The sequence below is a fragment of the Elgaria multicarinata genome, chromosome 2 (genome assembly GCF_023053635.1).
Source record: "Elgaria multicarinata webbii isolate HBS135686 ecotype San Diego chromosome 2, rElgMul1.1.pri, whole genome shotgun sequence".
Taxonomy (NCBI): Eukaryota; Metazoa; Chordata; class Lepidosauria; order Squamata; family Anguidae; genus Elgaria; species Elgaria multicarinata.
The window spans coordinates 59,618,161-59,645,603 of NC_086172.1; the positions used below are offsets into that span (position 1 = coordinate 59,618,161).

Sequence of the window (27,443 nt, forward strand, 5' to 3'; positions counted from 1 at the left end):
AGGGTTTTATCTTGCAGCTTTACCAAGGCTTCTGCTTGTGGATATTATTATTATTATTATTATTATTATTATTATTATTATTAGGATTAAAATTGACTCCTTTACACAAGTTGGTATGTGCTGTTTTTCAGAGGGGTTCTTTCTCTGCAAATTCTATATGTTTTATTATACAGCCACTAGATGACAGTGTGGTATAGCACAATTACAGAAGTTCACACAGCTTTTAGGAAAAAAATCACATTATCCCCAATCTTAAAACAACAACAACAACAAAACAAGGTAAATGTTATAAAGCATGGGAAAGGCTCTGGAGGCTGGTGATATTGTATAAAGAACCTGCAAACTTCTGTGAGTCACCAACTACCTGCACACAATAAATACCTCATTAGAGACACCCTAAATGGAGGACTTCTATTTCTATATTGTTTTTCTTCTCCCTCCCCCGCAATGCCCCACAAAGTATTCTGATCTCCTATAATTTCTTGTCCCTTCTCTTTCCGTACTTAACTTGTAACCTGCCCCCACCCCTACCACACTGCAAGTTTCTTTCATCTCTCTCTCCTACTGAATGCCTTGGGTTGGCTGAGAACCATAGCTGTTTTCTGGCCCACACTTTGAGAAATACTAGTTGTTGTGACCCCACATTGGCAAAGCTTTGTTCTGAAAGGTGACCTACAATTATTGAAAATAATAAATACAATAAATAGATGGATAGACTTGGGCCAGATCTACACCAAGCAGGATATGACACTTTGAAAACGTTCTGAAAACTGCATATAGTGTGTCCTGGGCCCCAACAGTTGTCACCACTGTTATAAACCATTTTAAAGCAGTAGTGTAGATCCTGCCCTAGAAATAAATCTTAGGAAAAAATAAGACTTCATTTCAGATGAAGTGCAGGATCAAGGTGTTAACTAACTATACATGAATATCCTTATGCCACCTTCCCATAGTCTAATGATTAGCAGTGCATAAAACATAACCATGATGATATAGCAGGTAATGTAGGGTAACAGTACTGATGATCCTTAAACAAAGACACATCTAAGTGCTGAATTAATTGTCCATGGTAAGGATGCATGGGAATTACACATGGAATTTTGTTCAGAAATCATTTACACTGAAGAAATTATCCAATGTCCACTTTTGAAGTCATATCTACCTGTAGCTTTACAAGATCTGAAGCAGGGAGAGATGATGAAATCCCTGCATCTCCTGCTGTGCTGCTTACCTTTGCCCACCTTCCTCCTCTGCCTACTGTGGCAAGTGGGCTTCTGCCCACATACACACAGAAAAACTCTCTCACACACCCTTTCTTACACAATAGAAGCACCTTCCTCTCCTCCCTCCCTCCCTCCCTCTCTCTCTCTCTCTCTCTCTCTCTCTCTCTCTCTGCTTCATCACATCTAGTCAAATGTGCAGCTCCCGTTGCTTCTTCTGTTACTGCTCCCACATCGCTTCCTGAAAACAGGAAGGAATTAGCTCCATTCAGTCGAGTAGGAGAGAGCAGCAGCCGGACTTAATGAGGGTTTTTTTTTGTGGCACAATAATGACCAGAAAGAGCAGAAGATGGATGAGAGGCAGGCGACGTCATGTGAGTAATTTCTGTAAACCGCCCAGAGAGCCCTGGCTATGGGAGCGGTATATAAGTTTAATAAATAAATAAATAAATAAAATTTGTGAGTGCCCAGTAATGAGCGGCAGTAAAACGCTTGTTGGAGTGCTTGCTTGCTCTCTCTCTCTCTCTCTCACTCACACACACACACAGAGAGAGAGAGACATACACACTGTCTGGGCCAGAGTGAAAGGCAGTGAACAAACAGGATGCAATGGTGAAGAATAGGAGGCTCTTATAAGTCCAAGAGGCTCTTGTTAGTGGTGGTGGTGCTAAAGTGTGGGCCTCAGTAGATGCCCAACTGTGGCTACCCTTGAGGCTGGCCCAGGAAGACTCAAGCCAGGGAGTGGCCAGGTAGTGTAGCTCTGCCCCTTGCCAGAGGCACACCAATCCTCCTCCAGCCATGCACCATACATGCATAGAGCACCTCCGTACAAGGGAGGAGCTCTGCATACTATCTCATTATGAGGAGTAGAGCTCCTTCTCATGCACTCTGATTATGCAGTTGGCCACATGCATGGCTAGAAGGTGTACTACCACCCAAGTGGCAGGTGCTCCCAGGCGGTTTACAACCATTTGGTTTCATATTTCAACACAAACCTACCTAATTTCACATTATCAAATCAATGCACGAACTGAAATGCAGTTATATTGTGAATTGGCACTTCTCTAAATTTTGCCATGCAGTTCTCCAGTGTGTGTGTGTGTATGGTTGTTGCTTTCCCTTTGAAAACTAGCTGCAAATAAGAGTCATTGATGTGAAACAGAAGAGCAGCCTGAGTCTCTTTGGCTAAAGTCCATTAGCATTTTCCCATTCTCATTCCCTCTGTCCCACCTTAATCCTTTAGAAAATACAAAAACACTATGAAAACAGTATATATATTTTTGTAGGGGGGACTTTAAAAAGGCATTTTATTGGGCAACACTTATGGTAAAAAAAAAAAAGCACAGTTGTATACAATACTGTTTACATTAAGAGAAAGGCATACCTTTAAATCTTTAAAAAGGGGGGGGGGAAATAGTTTCAAGATGATGTGGAAATGGGATCGAATGAACTTAAGACTGGAAAAATGAGAACCCAGATCTGATGGATTCATCTATCTCTATCCCTAACACGTGCTTTGAACCCCCTCTGCATATACAGTTGGATCCAAGGACCATAAACAGAAGCCAAGTGGCCAGTAGTGCTATTGTACTAATGCTTGTTTGACAACTTGCTAAAGAAGTAAGCTCTACTGCACTTCCTGGGCTTCTGCTTTTGAAGTTACACAAGCTCAAGTGCAAGGCCAGATCTACACCAAGCAGGATAAAACACTTTGAAGATGTTTTGGAAACTGCATATGTTGTGTGTCCTGGGCCCCAACAGTTGTCAAAACTGTTATAAACTGTTTTAAGGCTGTAGTGTAGATCCTGCCCAGGTTGAACAATGTTTTTGAATTAAGTTTCACTTTTGTCATGCAAAACTTTAGCGCTGTGTGCAAAACAGCCCTCCTGGGAGTAAACAAAGATACCTCCAGCATGCCTCTAGCCTTGTTTGGTTGTTGTTTTCCCTTTGAAACCTAGTTGCAAATAAGAGCCATTAATGTGAAACAGAAGAGCACCAGTTATATTGGCCTGAGTTCCTAAAGTCCATTAGCATTCTCTCGCTCTCACTCATCCCTACCTCATCTTAACCCTTTGGGAACTACAAGAACACATTTCTTTAAGTAAAAATACCACAAAAACATGCAACCGTATAATGCAGAGAACAATACAATTTCCTTGACTCTCATGTCAAGTATGCCTAATTATACCTGTGCTAGAATGTTAAATAGTGATCTTTGTGATATCTTTATTCACTGTGTTTCAGTGAACAAGAAGGTGGAGCAACTGAAGATGAGGAACAGAGAGAAGTTCTGAAATATAGGTTGGCCCTCCCAATTGTTTGACAAGCATAGGGCAATAAAAGCAAGCTGGTGGTGAAGCTGAATGAGGATTGTTCTTGGATGCTATTTAAACTCCAACGCTTTGTACAAAATATCACATTTTAAAGGCGTGGAAATAAAATAATGAAAGCGACAGAGAGTCCTTGTTCTGATGTACCTTTCCCTCATAAATTATAGGGGGAAAGCAGCATATGTATATAAAAAGCAGGATATTTCGAGAAAATTGCTTGCACTAAGAGAAATAGGGGATTATCTACCATTTCTCTTACCTTAAAGTAAAAGAAGGACACAATAGTTGTGTTGCTAGATCAGATTGATGGTTTATCTAGCTCAGGCTTTTCCCTTTGAGAATTTAAAAAGGGAGGGCAAAAGGAATTAGCCTTAATAAAAACAAAACAAAACCCTAAACACAACAAAAGTTGAGGTTAAGAAAACAATTCACAAAATAACATTGAATATAAATGGGAAAATGTGCATATTGAAATAAGTTGTCTGGGCACATTCTAGACACTTAGGCAGTATTATAGCAGTAATGAACCTAATAATATACCAATATAATAAACACACATATAAAGAATATCTAAACACTGAATCCTTTCCACTGTTAAGGGTCTGCCTAAGTGACTAGAATGTCTATCCATGCTTATACAAAGCTTCAACAAAATTATTTGAAAACATTGGCTTGGATCCAAATTTAGGCATGTCCAACTGGACTGATGGAAGCAAACTTCACTGCATTTCTCCCTGCAACAGCCACGGTGCACTCCCAGAAATACTACACAGAGGGTTGGAGGAATACTGCTAAATGGAATAGGATGTAATATGTAGGAAGACAGGATCCCTGAAAAACAGCAAGAGGCATCTTTCATGAGCAGAGATTTACTCACAGAAGGTTCTTCACCCAAGTTGGATCCCTCCTTCCCACTCCAGGCCATAATCTATTCTATACAGCAGAATGTTCTGACTCTCTGTGCAGTGTTTTCAGAGGGCTGGAGGGGCTGCCATGGGGAGGAAGGGGCATGTAATTCCACTTTTCCCATCCCAGTTGCACATGTCTAAATCTGGCTCCAACCCAATATGTACAGAGATAGTATTAAGCCACATGCTTTGCAGCATTTGTAGTACTTCAAAGATATGGAGGAGGGAAAATGTGTTAATTAAAACTTGCTACAGGACAGGCTCCAAATAATAAATATGAACAGCCAACATACCACACTAGAATAAATATAATGCCTACATTTGATTACCATTCAAAGAGGACCACATTCCTAGGTCTCTTGGTACTAGACCTTCAAATAAAACTTGACTCACTCTGCAAGAGTTGGAGTACATGGGACCAACAAAGTTGCTCCATGTTGTCCTGGACCTGTATTGCCTTTTGAAGCATCTGAGCTTTGCTTTATTGCTAGAAAAATCCTACTGTGAGGTAGCCATCTACAGTTTTACAGCGTGATCCTATGCATGTCTACTATACCATATATCCCACAATTCAATGGCACTTAATCCCACTTAATTTAATGTATAGTATTGCAATTTTAAGAAATTACACAACAGATGATACAACACAGATCTAAAAGTGGCTGAAAACACCCTAGAACTAGAGTGCAGTTTATACCATCTCTTAGCTCCTCATACTCTGTTTTATTTCAGTGCAAAAGTGTCCAAGTGGCCATATTTACAATTATCCTAATGAGGTGGGGCATTTACAGCTGAAAGGCACCTCTGAAGCTTGGCAATATTCCAGAAAAACAGCACTTTCTTAATGCTGCTTTCTAGTGTCATTAAATAAAAACACACACCTCCTAACACCTGTATAAGGTACTTAAAATGTCATTACCTCCTGTAATTAAAAGGAGAATTCAATTATCATGACTAACAAATCAGGCTGGCTTGCAATTTGTGTACGCTGACCATGGTGGTGTTTTTTTTTAAAAAAAGAATCGTAACAACAAGCACACAGGTAGAGACATGTTATACACAGCTTGTGCAATACTCTAGGGAGCAACTACAAAATAAAAGGTAATGAGGAGTAATAAGGACAAATTAGTTTCACTATGGTAATGACAGTTTAAGAGCTTTCTGGGTGTTAATTTCTGTTACGGAGCAGAATGTCCAGGAAAAGGAGGCATAGGCAAAAGAAATCAGTTATTAAACTAACACTTTAAGGAAAAGATGCAAATACAAAACTATTTTATCTCGCATTGTTTAGTTTTCATATCTATATTCGTGTAGAGATACCTCCCCAGCAAAGTATGCAAAGGTGGCCATCCATTTACTATTTCTACATTAAGCTTTTTCTATCCAGCAGCTGAACTGAATGTTCATATCTTTGAACTGGAGCCAAACTGGGTCCCCTGTAGCCGTTTATGACGGTGGTTATATGACTTACACTAAGCTTTAAAAAAAATGATTGTCAACCCTTTGCATTTTATTCTTCCAATCTTGGACTGCATTCTACTCTTAAATTGCAGCTGCAATTAGAGGACACTAATTTAAAATAATGACTGCATTAAATAATTCCATAGGGTTATGCCAGCACTGCAGAAGTGGAAAAACTTTGGATGGAAGGCGTTGCATGTAACAGATTGTAGTGGGAATCTGAAAATGATTGCTTTCTCTCCTCTTGAGAAGGAATTTTAAAAGCAAAAATTAGGATGCAATTTGCTTTGGTGAAAGGGCCAAATGCAGATCTCTCTCTCTCCAATGACTAAAGACAGATGCCTGGTTGTTGATATCTAGAGAAGAAATCCAAGGCCAGATCTATACCTTGTGTCAATGCGATCCCATCATGGTGACGCTATACCCCCCTTGTGCATTTATACCTCGTAGCACACACCATGACATCTGTTGCAGTATTTTGGATAATATGGAATAAAAAGCTGGCAATCATGCTAGAAAAGAGGTATACGAAATGCCTAATGTGTCCCAACAGTTATCAGTGCATTTCAATACCAATAAAAAACATTAGTGTAGATCTAGCCCAAGTTGGGTCTTTTCATAAAATGGTAGAGTTATAATACCACCCTGTAATTGAAGAAATCAATCACAAACAAGATAGATTCTTAAAATCAAGCACCTCACAATGGTAATTATGTGTCTACTACTGCTTTTAAGAACATATACCTCACTGGTTATATACAGAAGGCAGACATGACTGAAAACCACTTTATTAAACTCTGTGCTGGATTGTATACAAAATGTTGATCAGACATTAACAGAGAAAATAAGAAGGACCTGTAAGATAGCAATGTATCCTTGTCCTATGACCTCCTCTTCAATAATATAATCTAAAAGGGGCTCATGCAAGTCCATGCCCCACCCATTTCCCTATTTTTCTTTTCCAACTGACACTCATTCTGGAGGTCACTTCATTTGGGTATTTTGCTCCCTTTTGGTTTTGAATTTTTTTTTTGTACTTATTGATATTTTGGGGTTCACCTGAGCATGTTGATATAGCCTTGTTTCTCAGTTGTCCTGCATTGGCTCCATGCCTATTGGCACTTGAATCAGGGAATGACTCATGTTCATTGAAATCCTCCCCCCATCCCCGGCCTATTGTGGCTAATGGTTCAGAGCAGTTAGAATGTACCATAAATACTTTATTTTGTAAACAGAAAGGTGGATCTAGAAAAGTAGTCATTACAAGGCAGAATCCTGAAAGAGACAAATGATTTAGAGGTTTGCTTCAATCAATGGGCTTATAGACATTTAGCTCTTTCTTGGATTGTAGCAGCTATGTGTACTATCTCAATTTTTAAAAACCTGAAGTTCTCACATATAGATTATTTACATGGTACCTTTATGTACGCTGCCTAGAGTGCCATTTTCTTTGTGGAAAGACTGGGTAAAAATCAAATAAATTAATAAATGATGAATTTATGGCCTCAGACCTCAGCTGCATTTTACCCTGAAAGCACTAAACATCTTGGTGGTTTCACAACAAGCACAGGTGTGTTTACTACACAGGCCCCATTAATAAATGAAAGGGACCGTTGTTTATGGGCCCTAATCTTTCTATAACATTATTTTCTTTTCTATATTTCTAAAAGAAGTGACAGCTTGTGACACAGACCATTAAGCAAAACTGCCAGTAGCTGTAGTGTGGGCATGATGATTGGAAGGGACTTTTCTGCTCCGACCTTCACACATTGGGAACCAGGAATTGGGGTGCCAAAGCCAATAGCATGGAGATACATAGTAGCTGACTGGATGGCCACCCCTACGGACAGATGCAACCTGCATCCACACCAGGATGACCATCCAGTCAGCAACCATGTAATTTCATGATGCTGACTTGACATCACATACTTTTGATGCCTGTTCCCAGCATGGAAAGGGAAGGGAAGCCCTTCTCCCCTCTGTACAGGGGTGGCTCAAGACATGTTGCTGCCTTAGGTGGAGGACAAGATGGTGCCCCCTCCTATTCCATGTACAAAAGCCAAGTGGACTGGCAGTTAAATCTTCCTTCAACGTTGGTGATGGGACAACATCCCTCCACTCCACCTGAAGGCCCTAACAAACTTTGGATGCACACAGCATGTCACATGCCGCACAGGTCTTTCCTTCAACAACTTGCTGCTGCCTGAGGCAACTGCTTCACTTTGCTCAATGGTATGGCTGACCCTGCCTCTATGACTATGCCATGGTGGCCAGCGGTTCCATCTAATGAACTGCGTCAGCAGTTGCCACTTCTTGCATCCGAAATGTGACTGTCCTTGTAAAATGGTGTCAAGTAAATGTTATCCCTCCCTTTTGAGGGAGGCGTTTCTTCATAATTATCTTGTAGGATCCCAATGTTGCTACAAAAATAATTGGTTAAAATGGGGGACAACCCCCTCCCCTCAGATTGTATCCTAGTAGCTTTATTGAAGTACATTTAATTTCAATCACTGTACATGGAGATCATGTGTCAATAGTGGCCAGTGTATTGTTGCAAATGTATTTAAAATGCACAGAAAAGCAGAGGTAAGTCTCCTGTCTCAAATGATTTGTGATCCTGTGATGAATAACAGATCTACCAATACTTCCAGGTTTAAAATGCAGATTTTATGTAACAGAATCAGAAGAGTTAAGAAGATGTGGGGGAGACCCACTCATCAGAATTTTAGCTTACATTTTTTGAGTGCAGATTATTATTATTATTTATTTATTTATATAGCACCTTCAGTGTACATGGTGCTGTGCAGATGAAATAAACATGAATGTATTGAGAAACAAAAGAAAACATTGATAGTGCCCTAGTTCTATTGTTTTAGTTTCTATTACTTTTCATCCGAAGCACAAACATGGCTGGATTGCAGCAGGTCTATTAGCTTGATAGATACAAAAGTCAATAGAAACTAAATTTAGAAATGATATCAAATCTTTATCATGAGGGACCTCAGAGTTTGCATGACTGGTGATCTATATTGTACCTCCGAAAATCAAATAAGGGAGATTAGTCATTTTGATGATTAGTTTATTTACTTTAATTCAAAGCAGGGAAAACAATTCTGTGAAACAAGCAGTTGGATTTTTTTTAAGTATCTAGGATTAACTAACACGTGGTTTCATAGAAGAGCATGCTCTGGTTTTAAGGGCAAAGCCATTTTATTAAAATGCTATATGCAGCCATGAAAAAGAGTTTCAGACCTAATGGATTTAAATCTTTGTAAATGGAAAACTCCCCCCCCCCGCACTGCTGTCATTCAAAATTATCCTCTTAAAGCACAATACACTGCTTGATCAAACAATTTTTAAAAAAAACACATTAATGATAAATATTGATTTATAAATAATGAGGACATTTGTGTTTTAAATTATTCACAGCAAGCCATTTGTCCCGTATCAGCATGAACATACAATCCCTGTATGTAAACAAACTTGTGCTTAAGTAGCTTGAAGAGATAGGAACTAAGCATGGCTGCTTTCGAGCAATGAACTTCTTTCATTGTTTGAGGTAGGTTGAGCTGAGAGTCTGTGACTGGCCCAAAGTCACCCAGTGGGTTTCCATGGCTGAGTGGGGACTAGAATCTGGATCTCCTTACTCCCAGTCCAACACTTTAGCCACTACAGCACACTGGCCCACCCTCATACATTGTATGTGTGTGGGATTTGTTGGACTGCATAGGTTAGTCTGGCAAACCATAGTCCACCATCTGTGTGGTTGGCAGGGTGTGAAGAGGCATTATGGATGTATCAATATACATCTGTGGAGCTTTTCCATGTGAGGGGGGACCCTGATTGGGAGAAGCTCTAACGTGTACATTGGTATGTGCATAGAATCCTTTCACATGACATCTAAAAATGTGGAAATGGAATAGCTCAGGTGGGAATGGTCCACCCTTTCAATAAGAAAGCAAGAAGAGCCATGCTGGATCAGACCAAGAGTCTATCTAGTCCAGCATTTGGTTCACAGAGTGACCAACCAACTGTCATCCAGGAAACCACAAGCAAGACATGAGTGCAACAGCACCTTCCTGCCCATGTTCTCCAGCATACTGCCTCTGCTACTAGAGGTAGCACATACCCATCAAATGTATGTACGTAAGTTTGTTGGGGATGGTAGTTTGGCTGTACTCCCATGTATTTATCATTCATTTACAATAGGATATTCAAGATTAAACACACCAGAACTCTATAGAGCAGTAGTTCACAGATGGTCTGCATGGAATCCATTCTCAGGAGTTCCTCAATGAGATCTTCTCTCTTTCCCTGAAAACAACTGCTGTAAAAGTGGTAAAGCAGGAGAAGTAAGTAAGTGATGTTTCATATAGCAAAGCCATTTAAGTTGACAAGGAAGAAGAAGATCCCTAGAACAGCATCTAAGTTCTGAATCTAAGACTCCAGCAGTTAATTTGTTTAATAGTGCATTGTATGATACAGATGTGGCAAATGTACTCTGACCTGCAAAGATAAAAATAAGGCAGTCCATCTGGGATTTTAGTTTAAGGATTTTGATATACAGTACTACGTGTAGCAGGGTGGATTTATTATGGGCAACAAGTAACATAAAAAGAGTGCAAACTGCCAGTTAGCAACACTAAATGGAATCAATTTACCAAATAGAAAGTTGTTTTTCAAGGCTTAAATGGCTTGCCAAGACAGCATATTATCATGATGAATTTGCAGGTGTAACCTCTGATTTGTGCACCACGGAAAAATTCTTTGGCATTTAGAGATAATGAACGGCATGATACCAACTTGGCTTCCACCGTGGCATTAAAGGCAGAAGAACACAGTGAATGAGCTGAACCAGTAGTAGCAGGGAGCAAACTTGGAAAGAGCCAGGTAAGAATACATGCACATGAACCAAGAGACAGAGGAGAAATTCTCTGTCATCAGCTGCAAAAATAAAAAGAAGGGAGTCAAGTACACAACCTGGAAACAACAACAACAACAATGACACAACAGTAGCAGCAACAATACAGAACTATACAGAAAACTATACAGAAAACCTTCAGAAACTGGGCCTACCATAATACATCCATACCAACATCCAGAAAGCACTCATCACGTCCATCTAGAAAACCCACCATGGGGTAGAAAGGGAGATGACGCTGCTGCTGCTGCTGCTGCTGCTGATGATGATGATGATGATAATAATAAATGCACACCATGTTTGTTTGTAAAGGGCAGATTTCAGCCTCCAAGATACTCATCTCCCCTTTCTGGATCTAAGTGAGGGAGAGAGAAGCTCAGACCTGATCAAAGCCAGACCTCATACAGCTGAAAAGAATCCCTGGATTTTGATGGCACAGAGTTGAAACTATGCAAAAGTTCAGCAAGACTGATAATGATCTGTCTCTGTCCCTGTCAGCGGTTGTGGGATTAGAATGTACAGTCCAGGACTTCAAAACAAAAGGCTGCTAAGAAAGGAAAGGAAACAAGCCTGTGACAGCAGGTGGAAGTGTGGCCACTTAGAGGATAACCATATTGATGCCACTGGTCTATTCCTGAAACACCAGCTGCCTTGGCCAGCCAGTCTCTTCTGCCCTTCCTGCCCTTTGCAGATATTTGTCAGGAGTGGTATCTGCTGAATTGAGACCCCCCAACCTCATCTGGAATATGTTGTGACAAGGTTGGCATACCATCCAGGGTTACAGTCAAGATCGCTGTGGTATGAATGGCTTTGAGCTCTTAGGAGGAAAAGCACAATGTGCCTCTGAAAGGCTGGATCAAGTCCACAGCAGGCACAGAATGCCACAGGGCATCATAGAGTTCTTCTTGTTATTTCCTCTCACCATGCTGTGCATATTCCTTTATTAGGAGTTAGTTGACTGAGCAGAGAGATATGAGGACCACACACAGGCCTGCCTTTTCATGTAATTGACATGGCGCAGCGTCAGTGTGTGTGCCATGGGAAAGGATAGGGCAGGAAACAGGGCTCTGCTATGCCATATAGGAGGAGTAGAAACCTGTTGCTATCCAGATGTTTCAGACCTCAAATCCCATTAGCCCCAGGAAGCATGTCCAATGGCCAGGGATTGTGAAAATTGTAGCCTTAGAACATCTATATGGCACAAATTTGCCTATACCTGATATATCACTCCATTCACAGCCACAACAACTTCTGTGGATGACAACTTCTCCTTCCTTCCTTCCTTCCTCCTCCTCCTCCTTCAATCATACTATTATTTGAACACTTCTAATAGCATTTCTGAACTGCTATTCTGCTATCTCTGTTGCCAGTGGCAGTGTGCATAATGAAGGCAACATTTCTCCTTGTACACTTTTTTCTACACTTTAATTATTCTTTGTCTTCTTAATGTGATTATATACATTAATGTGCTAACTAAATCCTGCACCATGTCATTAAAGACGACATGAAAGTTGAGGTGCATCAAATGTATATCTCTGGAGTTCATAATGCCATCAGCTCACTAAGATGAAGCACTCTTCCCAGGTCAACGGGATGGTATGAGGTGAAACAAAGGATTTATATATTTATACTTAAATACTACTTCATAAATTGTGACAATATACTACACTAAATCTAGTAATAGTTTATTTTCCTCTCCTGCTCCCCATGTTACAGCTCACTGGAGTTCAAATGGCACCTACAGGGAAGACTAGAGACCGTGGAATACAGGACTCCTATTCCCTTAATAATTGTGTAGAAGAAGGAATTTTGGTAAGTGCAACTTGTCATGATTAAGGAGAGAAGCTACAACAGTGAAATCCCTTCTTCTACAACATTATTAAAAGATACAGGAGTCCTCTCCTCTCTTGGCACTGTCACCCTAAGCGTTGTTGTTGTCGTTGTTATTTTAAGGTAGGCCATATTTCTGCAGATATCTCTGATCCTTGTTATGTTCCCCATGCTTGACCCATTTTCTGGCTCTGAAAAGGAAACAGAAGCAGAGGAAGCCTCCTCCATGAGCCCAACTCTCCATACCTCTACATAACTCCTCAGATGCAGAGAACACTTCCCTGTTACAGCCTTTTCCCCACCCTGTAGCCCTTTAAGAAACCAACTGGTTCTCTGAGGGGGTGGAGCTTACTGCAGGTCTTGAGTTGCTGGCCCTTGCAAAGCTTCAGAAACCCTTTGACTGTTGATAAGTTAATAGCTTATTTTGACTGAGTTGCTGCTAACTTGGAGCTGGCCAAGGTGCTGAAAGACCCTGTCTGCTATAACCTTGCCTTACTATTCAGCACATCAAATCTGACTTGATGCCATGGGCCTTGATCCCACGTGATACAATGGTACTTGACCCCAGTTTACCTGACTTGATTGGATTTGACCCACTTGCCCCAAAGGGGGCTTGTGTTGACCCTCCTGTCCTGCTGGTTTCAACATCTTTTAGTGCTGTGGACCGAGATGGAACGGACAGGCCACAAACATTTTGGCCCTGAGGGCTGCATTGGGTTTCTTCTGGGGTGGTGGGAGATGCACATATGTGCATGCTCACATGCACATGCCAGTCATGCACATTCATAAACACTCACCTCAGCAGCAACAGATCTTGGTCTTGCAAAAACAGCATCTGTCCCATGTCTTAGCATCAAGGAGTATAAGCCCCTTTTCTGACCTAGCTATCCCAACCCAATTACCAAAAAGAGAATATTTAAAACCACCACCACCTAGGAATGGACTTTATTGTTCTTGCTTTAGCAGAACAGACTAACATATTCAGAAGACTATGCATCTAAATCCCAATCCAGAAGTGCACTTCACAAGGTCTCTATCCTTTCACCCCTAACACATTGCCATCACCAATCTCCACAGCCATCTGGCTGTTGGGACTTAGCGCCTGCCATGGGCATCGTGCATCAGTTCTCTGCAGAATTTAGAACCCTAAAAAATCAGCCTACATGAGCAGGGAAGGCTCCCTGCTTCATAAGTTAACCCTCAAACATACAACATGCTACAGAAATGGGGAATGGCTGCAAGGTGGAAGAGGCCAATGGGCTCTTCCCTGCTCTCCCCATCACACAATTCTCATCACACAGTGATGGTGATGAACTTCTGAATTGGGCTTAGGATATGAAGAAAACCATGCTTCCATTTGGGTTGCAGAGTATTCACTTGAGATTAATCCTATTGACACTCCAACAGCTTTCTGAGTTCTTTTGTGGAAAGCCTGAGCTTTTTCTGTGAGCTTTCTATAAACAAAGGGGGGGGGAAGGCCATGGAAACAACCAACCCATTACAAATCATTGTTGCCACAAGCAGGTAGATTGGGAGAGAGGGAGGGAGGAAAGGTCAGCAGAGCATGGCAGGGCTCACAGGTTCATGAGAGGAGGATTATGGGCTCATGTGTCCCTGCACGCACCATACTTGGAAATATGATAGGCATGAGAGAACCAGTGATTTTTGAACTTCCCTAAATTCTCTGAAAATCACTACAAAGCTCGTTTTGGCCATTTTAGTTTGAGACCTGTTTTGTTTTTTGTTTTTTGTCTTTTGGTATATCCGCATTTCAAATGGGAACAGTGCATATTTCAAAGAGCACATTTTTAAAAAAGTTTTTTTTTCTTTTTGCATGCGATTGCAAATTTGGGAATTTGCAAACATTTCTTGGAGGGGGGGAGAAGTGGCCCCCATACACATTCAGGATTGTCAACGGGACATGTTTTCATGATTTGCAAAGAGAAGGAACATTTCCATATATCCCATGGCATTTCAGAATGGTTTTGGAAACAATTGGGTTTGGTAAGGGATAGAATTTAGGGCTGTGCTCCGCTCTGATTTGGATCGCGAATCTGGAGCAGAGCGACCCGATCCACCTCCGCCAAAGGCAGATCCGAATCGGGTCAGGGGAGCTGTGGATTGAGGCGAAGAGGTTCGCCTCCATCTGGAGCTCCAAATGCAGGTAAGGGGGAGACTCACATGGCACCGGTGCTGCAGTCCGTGAGGCGATGGAAGGTAAGGGGGCAGGGGGAGGGGGGGCTTACCTGTGTCCGTTGCAGTCCGTCGCAGGCTTCAACTGAAGCCCAGGCTTCAAAGTGGAAGCAGGCTGTGGTCTGCTTCCACTTTGAGGCCTGGGCCTCAGTTGAAGCCTGTGCCAGACCATGACAGAGGCAGGTAAGTGGTGGGCAGGGAGTTTACCTGGCTCTGCCACTGCCGCCGCAGTCTTTGCAGCAACGGCGGTGGAGCCAGGTAAGGGGACAGGGGGGAGGGGGCTTATCTGCCTCTGTTGCGGTCAGGCACAGGCTTCAACTGAGGCCTGGCTCTCAATTGAAGCCTACGCCAGACTGCGACGGAGGCAGGTAAGTATTTGGGGGAGGGGGGCTTACCTGATTCTGCTGCCACAGTTTGTGCGGCGGCAGCGGAGCCAGGTAAAGGGGCAGGGGCGGGGGGCTTATTCAGTCCCCATTTTGCTCCCCCTTCCCCACTTACCTGCCTCCACCGCCCACTGAAGAGGCTAGTAAGTAGGGAAGGGGGAGCAAACTCTCGATCAGTGCCTCCAGATCTCGCTCCGTGGAGCGGGGGAGGGTCGGATTGACCTGAAGCGGATCAGCCCGATCCGAAAGTTGTGAATCGGGCCACAAAGCAGTTTGGGGGGCCATGCACAGCCCTAAAAGAATTATTCTTATTGGCTAATCCCATTCCAAATTGAGCTATGGTAGAGTGTTTGGCCTGTTTCTCCCTTCTGGTATACTGATAATTGTACTTCTCAACAAACCGGTGTTTCAATAACATTTCAATACATGTCAAATGGGCCTGAGCATGAAAAGTAGGAGTCTGATGTATTCAAGAGGCACCTCACATACAGCAGTATCTTTACTTGAGAAATTGTGATATTCCATGGAAGACTAAGCAAAGGCCATTACTAAGGGTAACATCCCTGAGGCTGCTGAAGCTGAAAAGCATTAGTTTCAGAAGGAGCCAACTAGCATGAGGCTTCATTATACAAACAGGCATCACTCCCACCTTCTTGACCTCAGCCAGTCTCAACAGGCCGCTGGAGCAATTCCTAGTCCTCTTAAAAAGTGTCCACTGTCACAGTCTGTGGAAGGGCTTTATTGAAACTCCATTCTGCAATGTGTACACAGGCTGAAGATGCTCCGCTAATTTGTTAGGAAGACATTTATAGATTCCTAAACATAGCAAGGTCGCTTCCCACTGGAATGTGCTTCCCTGCGTTCAGAAGAAACCACCAGAACAAATGGTGTCAAGGCTGCATTTTAGCATTCAGCAGATACAGCACTGACCACATTGGTCAGTTTTGACCAGAGAGTGCAAAAATTCACCAGGTTCCAATTTAAGATACAATCACTTGTTGTTGCATGCTGCTGAATTTGTACCCATCATTGTGGCAGATCTCCCATATGCACCACAGTACTGGCAGAATAGATTTGTTTCTCTGGTACTGACATACTGACATTTGAAATCTTGAGTGATATATCTTATATAAGATATGCCATGGGCAACATGATAGACTCTTGTTCATTCATATGTCATTATATTGATTTCATGTAAGCTGAAAGAAATGTAACTTAACTGCTGAGTAGGGATAGATCCATATTGTGTGCGTGTGCATGCAGATAAGCATAAAGGGAAAAGGAAATTGATAAAAATCACTCCTTCCTTTCTTTAATGGGTGCTGATAGTATTTTCTTCTAGCGATGGAACTCCACTCAAAAGAGTTTTGGATCGAACTTGCTTTGAGAACTACACTGTGAGGAAGTGGAATATTGTGTTTTGCCATTTCTGAGAGATCAGCCTTCCCCAACCTACTGTCCTCTAGTGGTTTTAGACTACAACTCCTGCCATCCCCAACCATTGGCCATGCTGGGTGTGACTGATGGAACTTGTAGTGCAAAACAGCTAGAGGTCACTGAGTTGAGGAAGGCTGCACTATGGAATAGAAACTGGCATTTGGTGGTAATGGGGCCAGTAATCCTAATTATGAACAGAAACAATTCAGTGGGATTTACAGGTTATTGCTGGCTGTGATTTTTAAACTTCTAAAAGACTTGAAAAATCTGTAGGGAACAGTGGGTAGTGCTATTAAAATCTCATGAAAAACGTAATGACGCTTTTATTTTTATGCACTACCTATCATTTATCAAAACTGCTCATCCTGCCTTCTTAATAGTGTTGTGTATTACACGACTACTGAACTAGCTGATGAATGCTGATCAGTAGGAAACTGGGTCTTTGTAAATACAATATTGGGGTTTAATGATGCTGTTAATACCTCTGATAGCTTTTAGAAACAATAATAGCAAATAAGGAAACAAAATAAATGTTTTGCAATGACAGAGCACATTCATTTTGTTTCCCTGGATTTATCTGTCCCGTGTGAGGAATTCTTATTCTTTAAAGATTAGTAGCAAGTTATACTCAAAGCTTAGTGGGAAACTAGGGGGCCACTAGAAACCAATCACCACTTGAAACTAAGTACTTTATAAAAATTAAAGCTGCAATTGTATACACAGTTACTTGGGAGTAAGTCCCATTGGACTTCATAGGACTTCTGATTTCTTATATGCCTTGGCACTTCTACCTTATGCATGTTTATTTGTCATCCATTTGAACTGTGCCCAGCACTGTTCTCGGCCCTAGAAGTATGCAGTTTTCAAACTGCTACAGAATTCTAAAATCTAGGGAATGTATCTGATACACCATTGAGGTATCACAGTTCATGCTTTACTAGTTACTGCTCATCTCATGTCAGTCTCGTCTACTGCTGACTGATGAGACAGGAGAACCAACATGGCTGGAACAGTTTGCAGACTGAGTGGAATCATATCGCTTGGGCAAATTATCATATAGCTGTTATTAACAAGAACTTGTGTTACTTTTTGATTTGAACCCATGAAGTTACAATGGATAGCTTATGAAATAATTTTCAAGGCACATTATCCTGCTCATAGTATGGCTCCCAGAGGACACACTTTCTCTCTCTCTCTCTCTCTCTCTCTCTCTCTCTCTCTCTCTCTCTCTCTCTCTCTCTCTCTCTCTCTCTCTCTCTCTCACACACACACACACAGAGAGAGAGAGAGAGAGAGAGAGAGAGAGAGAGAGATCCAGATCACTTCAAGTGCCAGATACTTGAGAGTACCAAATGTTAATGGTACTTTCGTAAATCCCAAATCAGCCATATATGGCAGCTACTTGGGATGATGTTATGATGGTGTGAAGCATTTTTTTTTTTTTGACAGGATGGCAGAGAGGTGCCTGCAGTTACTATCTGAAAACCAGGACCCAAACTAACCCATCCTTTCAGCACTTGTCTTTCCCATTATTTTACTCAGAAGTTCCTAGATTGATGCTCGGCTTTGTGAAAATATGAAAGCACAGAGTTGCATGCACCCACAAGTAAAGCTTCAGCATAAAAAAGAGATGATGATGATGATGATGATGATGATGATGATGACAACGATGACGACGACACATACATTTATTGGCATGCTTAAGTTTCCTGGTCTCATTTCCACATTTTTGTTTCCCTTTCAGAGCACCCTGTGGAGATCACAAATCTACTCAATGGTGGTTTCTGTGACGTACAAGTTTCTGACTGCAGTAGAATCCAAGTGTTTGGACTTAGCTTTAGTGACTTTCCTGAACTTCACTGTGAGATCACCAGGTTGACTGTAAGTACTGTAATATGAGTGCACAGCAGAAGGCTTACCTTCATCAGGAGTCCTTTTTGCATTCTCTGGGTCTATACCTATTGAGAACTGGACCATCTTATCTCTCAGCATTTACTGGAAAAATTACCTACCACAATCATGTCACTGGATGACATGTCCATAGTATATTTTTGAAAATAAATTCACATAGACAGGAAGAAGCTTACCATTGTGTTTTTCCGATCTCAAAGGCCAAACTGAGCTGAGGCTAAGCTGACATGGATCTTTTTAACAGATACAACAGACTTGGTCAGGTAACAAGTAGATGATCCAATTTCTTATCTATGGGTCCACATTGTTCTAGTGGCAGGAATGCTCCTAATCCATAGAAATGTGTAGATTGCCTTTTGTTATTGGGACTGGAAGTGATAAGTTCTCTTTCTTGCATGTACATTTTATATAATTGATATAAGATTGGTTCATAAGTGAATCAAAAGCATGCTGTCTCTTCCATTTCTCGGTGGGCTTTTATCCCAGTCATACCCTAGCTCACCGAAGCTCGAAATCACAGTATTATTGCTCCTCAATTTTGTGCATCTGGAATCTATACGCTTGGCTGTATTTCCCAGCGCATTTGAATTTTAAGTGTCACAGCTAACTATCTGAGCTGCCTGAGACACAGCTGTAGTCTGTGCAGTTGAATGGTGGTCTATTAACATCACTATTCTATACCTTGTCAAGTAATAGATAGTTTTATAACACCACATATAGTGTGAGATCTATGGTTAAGAATTACTTGGGAGAAGTTTTCAATCATAGCATTTCAAAATTGTACACATTACAGAATGTTTTTCTCAGTGAAGAAAGAAAAATACAGAATGTTCAGTGAAGTACCAATGTAAAGTATACTTCTCCATGGCAGGACATATCCTATTTAAATTCAAAGAAAAGTACAACATTTTGTGTGATTTACCTACAAATAGACTGTACCCTGACTCAGACATTTCATAACAGGTATGGTTGAATCCCAAGTGTTTGAAAGCCAGAATGATGTAGAGTTCAATATTATAAGTTTATGTGTATTCCACCTTTCTATGGTAAAACCATGTTCAAAGCAGTTTCCAACATCAAAAATAATAACAGTTACAAATCATACCAAGGTTTAAATAATCATATAAAAGTATCTCACATTAATAAATGCATGCTAGGATTAAACAATGCAATAATAATTATACAGTATTAAAGTCAAACAAAAGAAAAATAAACAAATCCAAACAACAAAAATAACCACCGAGGCAGTACCTTAGTAGCTAGAGACCATCTGTCACTTAGGGACTCGGCCTCTGAGGTGAGGTGGTTCTGAGTCAAAGAAGCAGGGATCATGCAGAACTTTTAGCTAGATGGCCTCTAGGCACCCTTCTGCAAGTGCAGCAGCAGCATGTGTAGCTGGAGTCAGTCATAGCCCCACCCTCCCAGACCAGGTAGAATGAGCTGGAGAGCTTTTCTTCACATGGCTCTTAATTGGCTGTTAATCTGCTATATTATCTATTTTCAGTTTCGTCACAGAATTGACTCCCCTCCCCTCCACTGTGAGTGTTTCTTTTCCTGCTTTCCCACTACATTATCTCTAGGTGGCACTGTGGTATAGCAGAATAGGAAAACGTTCTTTCTTTTGCTTTCACAATTTTCTTCTACTCTAAAAAAAAACGTGCTAAAAGTGCTGGTTAGGCACAGAAGCAAAACTGGTGGGTCATGACATCATCTAAAGAACCCATAAACAACTCTGAATAGGAAATGATGAGTGCATGATAAATACCACATATAGAAAAGTGCAGAGAAGTAGGGATCAGCTCTTGCAGGACTGACAGCTAGTTCAAGGACCATGCTTGTGTTACATCATCACTTGTGGATGCTGTTGCTGCCGCCGATAGAAAGTATTGACATGGTCAGTTAGTCCCATAATATCAATTCCTTTCCAGTGTTATCAATGGGGCCAAGTGAGAGGGATGTGTGGCAACAACACCATTCATGTAACATATCAATCAGGCATGGAAAGAATAGGACTTTTTCAGTGATGAAATATTGCCACCATCTGGAATATTTGAGCTGGGAAGAGCAAAACCATCCCTTTTAAAATCCAGCTCCCAAGACCATGAGCATCTCAGTTGCCCTGATTCAGTTTTATTAAAAACAATTTTCTAGCCTTCCTAGTAGAGAAATAGTCAGAGAGAAAAAAAACCACTGGAAAACATAATCCCAGAAAAGATTAAAGTATTAAAGTGGTGTTTTTCTAAAATCCCTTCTTTTCTGAAGACTTGACATCGCATGTTTAGGTTTTCAGGCTTTTTGCTATGACATTCTGAAGTCAGTCACTGATGGAAAGGAAAAATACAGGTTACCTTGCTGATGAGGGAAGGAAGAGGAGGCATGGAGGAGTCTTTGTGTGGCTGTACTATAAATTGTTAAGTATATGAAAAGAAATACTTGCTTAGTCATTAAAATTGTGTGTGTATGGCTATCTCAGGGTTAAACAGAGAAAGACTATCTGTGGGCAATTACCTTGAGATAGAGGCTGTTCTGGGAACCTTGCCAAGATTCTAAGTTAGCCTCATCACAGCTGTATGTAATGTAGATAAGAATTGTGTAAGATGTGTATATAGTTTCTCACTTGTGTAAAATGGAACTGATCACTGCTTACTGATCACTGCTCTCTGATCACTGCTCTCTGTGTATGCCTCAGTGTGCTGATCTGAACTGAACTGCACAGAAGCCTGAAGGAAATAAACCAGCTCTGCTGTGTAAGACCTGCGTGATGTGTGTTTGTTTCTGAGCACAAACAGAGTTCCAGAAGGAGAAAAGTTCTGGCACAATAACCCAACAAAGGTTATGGGCCCAGTCCAGTCCAGGCAGCCTAGAGCCAGTCTAGCCTAGACCAGCCTACGCCAGCCTAATCCAGGCAGAAGAACCAGAACTTGATGGGAACGGTGCAGTATCAGAACCAGGAGTCTGCTAAAACAGAAAACTGTTGATGGAGGAAGACATCAAGCTAAAGCCAGTGCTGCAAAGTGAGGAAGAATCTCAGTCGGCTGACTCTGAGCAGGACTCTGAGCAGGAGGACGGTGAGATACCAATTCCTAAAGCAGAGGGAATGGCAGGAGCTAATATGTCTGGTTTGCATCAATTGTTAGAAAAGCTGAATGACTCTAACTATGCATTATGGTCTTACAAAATGCAAATGTATCTGATTCAGGCTGAACTGTGGTATGTAGTCACAGAGGATCCACCAGATAGAGCAGATCCACAGAATGCTAAATGGTTTAAGGACGATGCAAAAGCAATGGCAGTTATTGCATTAGCTGTGGAAGACTCTCAAATTTCCTTCATTCAGTTTTTGAATACATCAAAAGAGTGCTGGAATGCGCTACAAGCTGTATATCAAAGAGAAACAGCGGGCAGTAAAGTAATTCTAACCCGGAAACTGTATGGAATGAAGCTGAAACTAGGGGAGTCTATGTCAAACCATTTGAAAAGCATGAGAGAAATCTTCAATCAACTCAGGGCACGAGGGATGGAGTTTACAACTATACACCAAGTCTATGTGATTTTGTCAAGTCTTGATTCATCGTACGACGCGGTTGTCACCATGATGGAAAGTCAAGAGGAGAAAAATTTAACCCTCGAGTATGTAGCTGGAAAACTACTGGAAACCTATGAAAGAAGACAAGCTTCAAAACAACAGAGCCTTAAACATCCTGTGGCTGAATTTCAACAAAGCCATAAAACTTCTGATGTGGTGGCTGCATTAAAGGCAAGGAAATGCTTTAATTGTGGTTCCACAGAACATTTACGGCGGGATTGCAACAACAACAAGAAGAAAAAGCAGTCGACAGCAAAGTGGAGAGAAGAAAACAACATGAATGAAGCTGAATCAACAAAAAAGTGTCTTCTAGCAAGAGTCAAAGAGACAATGAATCCTTGGTTTTTGGACTCTGGGGCTTCAATAAGTATGGCAAAAGACAAACTTTCATTTGTAACCTTGGAAACTTCTACTTCAGAGCAAAAGTGTGTTACCCTTGCAAATGGAACAAAAATCCAGATTTGTGGTGTGGGTAATGTATATTTTGATTGTCTGGGAGTTGAACTACAAAGTGTTTTATATGTACCAGAATTAGAAACAAACCTTCTAAGTGTGTTTCAGTTAACAGAAATGGGGTATGAGGTTTGTTTTACTGAAGAAAATTGTACTATAAAACAGGGAAACAAGGTGTGTGTGCAGGGAATAATGAAAGAATCTTTGTATGTAATTAATACTTGTACAGAAAATGAAGTTGTAGCCAGCAAAGTCACAACAAAAACAATAGCCAATTGCAAACCACACCAAGAGTGCATCCATTTGGCTCATAAAAGGTTTGGTCACGCCAACTATAAAACAATTTCTAAGATTCCAGAATTGTGTGAAGGGGTGAAAATCAAACCATGTTCTAACTATGTAGAATGTAATGTATGCAGTGAAACCAAGTGTCATAAGTCAAACATTCCAAAACATAGTGAGAGAACAACAAAAAGAATTTTTGAATTAATTCATGCAGATCTTGCAGGTCCTTTTGAGACAAGTCAAGGAGGAAACAGATTTTTCTTGTCTATTGTTGATGATTACAGTAGATTTGGATTTGTGTATGTGTTAAAACAGAAGAGTGAAACTTTTGGAAAGTTCAAAGCGTTTGTTAAGTGGAGTAAAAATAGATTTAAAGAACCTATAGCTAATCTAAGAACGGACCGGGGAGGTGAATTTCTTAGCAACCAATTTAAAAAATTCCTCAGTGATGAGGGTATACAACATGACCTTACTGCTCCATATTCACCATTTCAAAATGGAGTTGCAGAAAGGAAAAACAGAACCTTGCAGAACATGTTAAGAGCTCTATTGAAAGAGTCAGGATTGTCTAATCTGTTCTGGGCAGAAGCTTTGTCCACCTCAAATTATTTGTTAAACAGACTTTACCGCTCTGTACATGAAAAAACTCCATATGAAATGTTTTACAAAAGAAAACCTAGAGTGTCACATATAAGGGTTTTTGGAAGTAAATGTTTTGCTCATATTCAGAAAGAAAACAGACCAGGAAAGCTAGCTCAAAGAGGTTTGGAATGTAAACTGTTGGGATATGATACACAAACAAAAGGCTATCGTTTGTGGTCTCCATATCACAAAAGTGTAATTGTGAGCAGAGATGTAGTTTTTCATGAACAAATGCAGGAAACAAAACAGTATGTAAGTTTGCCTGTAGAACAGAAAGCTGTAGAAACAGAAGAAATTCCTGAACAATCTCAGCAAGAGAGGGAGGGGGAAGAAACTGTGGAGGAGGAAACTGTACCTGTAACTATGCCAAAGCGACCAGAAAGGGAACGCAAAGCTCCAATTCGTTATTCAGATGAATACCAAAGCAAACAGGTTTCTCATAGAGCTTTACTGATAGCCTATGAACCTACTTCATTTGAGGAAATTCAGGAAATGGAACCTACAGAAGCTCAGGGCTGGCATGAAGCAATGTCAAAGGAAATCAGAGCAATGGAAAAAAATGAAACGTGGGAGCTAGTACCTTTACCTGAAGGTCGTAAAGCCATTAACAGTAAATGGGTATTCAAAGTAAAACAAAATGAGGAAGGACAGGTGGAACGTTCAATGGTAAAACACAAAGAGATGCTTTTAAAGCTGGGTCTCAGATTGTAACACAATTTAAACAACATGCGCAAGAGGAGGACTGTTAAGTATATGAAAAGAAATACTTGCTTAGTCATTAAAATTGTGTGTGTATGGCTATCTCAGGGTTAAACAGAGAAAGACTATCTGTGGGCAATTACCTTGAGATAGAGGCTGTTCTGGGAACCTTGCCAAGATTCTAAGTTAGCCTCATCACAGCTGTATGTAATGTAGATAAGAATTGTGTAAGATGTGTATATAGTTTCTCACTTGTGTAAAATGGAACTGATCACTGCTTACTGATCACTGCTCTCTGATCACTGCTCTCTGTGTATGCCTCAGTGTGCTGATCTGAACTGAACTGCACAGAAGCCTGAAGGAAATAAACCAGCTCTGCTGTGTAAGACCTGCGTGATGTGTGTTTGTTTCTGAGCACAAACAGAGTTCCAGAAGGAGAAAAGTTCTGGCACAATAACCCAACATAAATATCCCATGACTACAATATATGGAACAAGTCTTAGGAGTCAGATTGTCTCCTAATATGATCAGCATTTATGTATCTATTGCAAATAGAGCAGGAATGGGGTTAGTCCAGCCTTCTTCCCTCCTTCCTTCTAGCTACCCAGTGGCATAGCCTATATTTGAAAGAGAGGTTGCCTGTGGTGGTGCTTTTGAGACAAACTATCATAAAATGTCCACATGGATGTCAATATTAAAAAGAAGCCTGGGATATAAACCAAAAAGAAACACACCCAAACTCATCATTCAGGACGTTCCATAAATGAGGCCTCTAATTTATGGATGGGAAGTCCTTCTGGAAACATCAGAAGAAAGTTTTATCCTGACCACCATATTTACCAGGTGGAATCATAGGGAAGAATCAACCTGCAAAATATGTAGATACACTTGTAGATACTTTGCCTGTAGGCAACTTGCCATTCAGGAAGCAATATGAGTTGAGAAGATGGCACAAGGGGGAAGTGTTAAATGTTTTCCCCTGGTACTGTAGCTCCATTCTGAGTTGGAGGCCACCACGACTGCATTTGCCCTTTTTTAAAAATGCAGAAGATCTGACCACAGATATTTGATTATTTTGGCTAATTGAGGGACCAGCAACACAGTCTTGCAGTACGGAGTTTTCAAGTTCAGAATTCCAGGTAGCCAGCAATGCTTTGTTTCAGAATTTCCCATTGCCTATCCCAACCAATTTCCTGTTTTCCTCCAGCAGTGGCCTGGTTTGCTATCATTGAATCATGTGTTGTTGTTGAATCATGAGTTATTGTTATGTGTGAACCCTGCACTGTGGTTTAGCTATGGGTTGTTATCCACAAACAACCCAGAGTTGTTCTCAACCATGGGTTCTCTTCTGGATTGTTCATGGTTAACAACCCATAGTTAAGCCATAGTACAGGGTTCACATGTAACACCAGTCCTTCACTCAATGAAAAACCATATGCAACACATACTCTGGGTTGTTGTTACATGTGTACCAAGTTAGTCCATTAGCATTCCACGCCCAAGGAGCATGCTAAGTTCCCCTTTGGTTGTTTGTGCATGGCTTGTTCTTTTTTCCTTTTTTGAGTTCCCCCAAGCCTGATGATACCTTCCACCTGTGTGTAAATGGTGTTGTTTGGACCACATAAAGATTGACACCTGAAGAATAGTTTGTTATTAATACATATGATGTTATAATTTAGTCAAATGCAGAGTAACTTTCTCACTGATAACTTGTCCACAAGGGTGTGAGAATGTGAGGTAAGCACAAAAGAACATAAGAAGAGCCATGCTGGATCAGATCAAGGGTCCATCTAGTCCAGCACTCTGTTCACACAGTGGCCAACCAGCTATTGACCACCAGGAACGCACAAACAGGTCATGGGAGCAACATTACCCTACCACCCATGTTACCCAGCAGCTGATGAATATAGGCTTACTGCCTCTAATACTGGCAGATATCACATCTAGAGTGCATGCACATCTAAGGTGCATGATTCTGAAACAATCCTAGGCCCTAACAGTTCTATTTTTTAGACATTATGGATTGAAGATTCTGATTATAGAACCTAAACCCCTAGACCTAACCTTAAGCCACTCCAATGTCACTACATTATGGCCCTTGTATATTCTTCTCCATGGCAGTGCAGGACCCCCCTTATTTTAATTTTAATTTTTGTATCAGCAAGTTACTGGTAGAAAAGCGTCAGAAATCCTGCATGTTTCACTGCATCTGGGGAGACGTGGCATTTTGAGAACTTGCAACCTGACTTTACCTGAAAACCTTATTGTGACAGAAAAGCTTAGGTTTGGAGAATTTTTATCCTTCCTTTTAGCTCAGCACCCTTAAGAATCACTAGTAAATTGGATTATATTGTGAATAGTTACTTCAGTGCCAGGCAAGTAACTCCTATTCTGATAAAAGCAGCTTCATGACACTTATAATAGAGAGTTGACACCTGGCAAATTCTGGATGTTACCGCTATTCATGATGTCAGTGAGGCAAAGTGGGTTACAGATTGAGAGACTGTATAATTCTGGTTATCCCGACAGATTGTTTTCATTGTATTAATTGTTGACCACCAATGCCTACTTATAACTAAGGGTGCACAACGTTGGCCCCCATACAGATCCCACCCACTTTCCCCCCACAGCCCAACTGATGTTTGGACACTTTGCATAAGCCACCTGACATCTGCGAAGCAGCTACTGAAAGAGGCAGCAGAATATTAGACCAATTGTTGAACTATTTCCTCTACAGCAAAGTGATTCTTCTTGCAGCAGAGGTTAATAGATATTACCTCTTTCCTAAAGCTTTATTGAAAATAGAACCCAAATTGGAGACAGCATCTGGGGGGATCTGGCATTTTGAGTACTTGCAAAACACCCTCCTCCCTTGAGCAATGTGATTGGAGGGGACAAATGGGCAAGGAGGTGGCACGATAGAGAGTAATGCGGAATAAAACACCAATTAGAAGGGGGAAGAGTACTGGCAAGAACATGGAATAACAAATCACTTGAAATGATTGGAAAGCAATATGTCAGCAACAGCCTCTCCCTAATGTGCTTCCACTTACAATTGGCAACATACATGCCAACTATCAAAGACTTCTCTGCCTGCTAAATGCAAAGAGTTTTCTGCAAGCTATATATCAAATGGGAAAACCCTGAAAGAGAAACGCAAAAGAAATAGAGATTGCGTCTATGA

The 27,443-nt window shown here is 41.0% G+C and overlaps 1 protein-coding gene across 1 annotated transcript in view; it reads left to right on the forward strand.

Moving 5' to 3' along the window:
• The window catches only part of LOC134393285 (von Willebrand factor D and EGF domain-containing protein-like), a 282,594-nt gene that overhangs the window by 115,633 nt on the left and 139,518 nt on the right, over window positions 1-27,443 (forward strand). Inside the window, exon 14 of the mRNA XM_063118315.1 lies at window positions 18,428-18,564. Within this exon, the coding sequence (XP_062974385.1) occupies window positions 18,428-18,564 (137 nt within the window). The remainder of the gene's footprint in view (window positions 1-18,427; window positions 18,565-27,443) is intronic.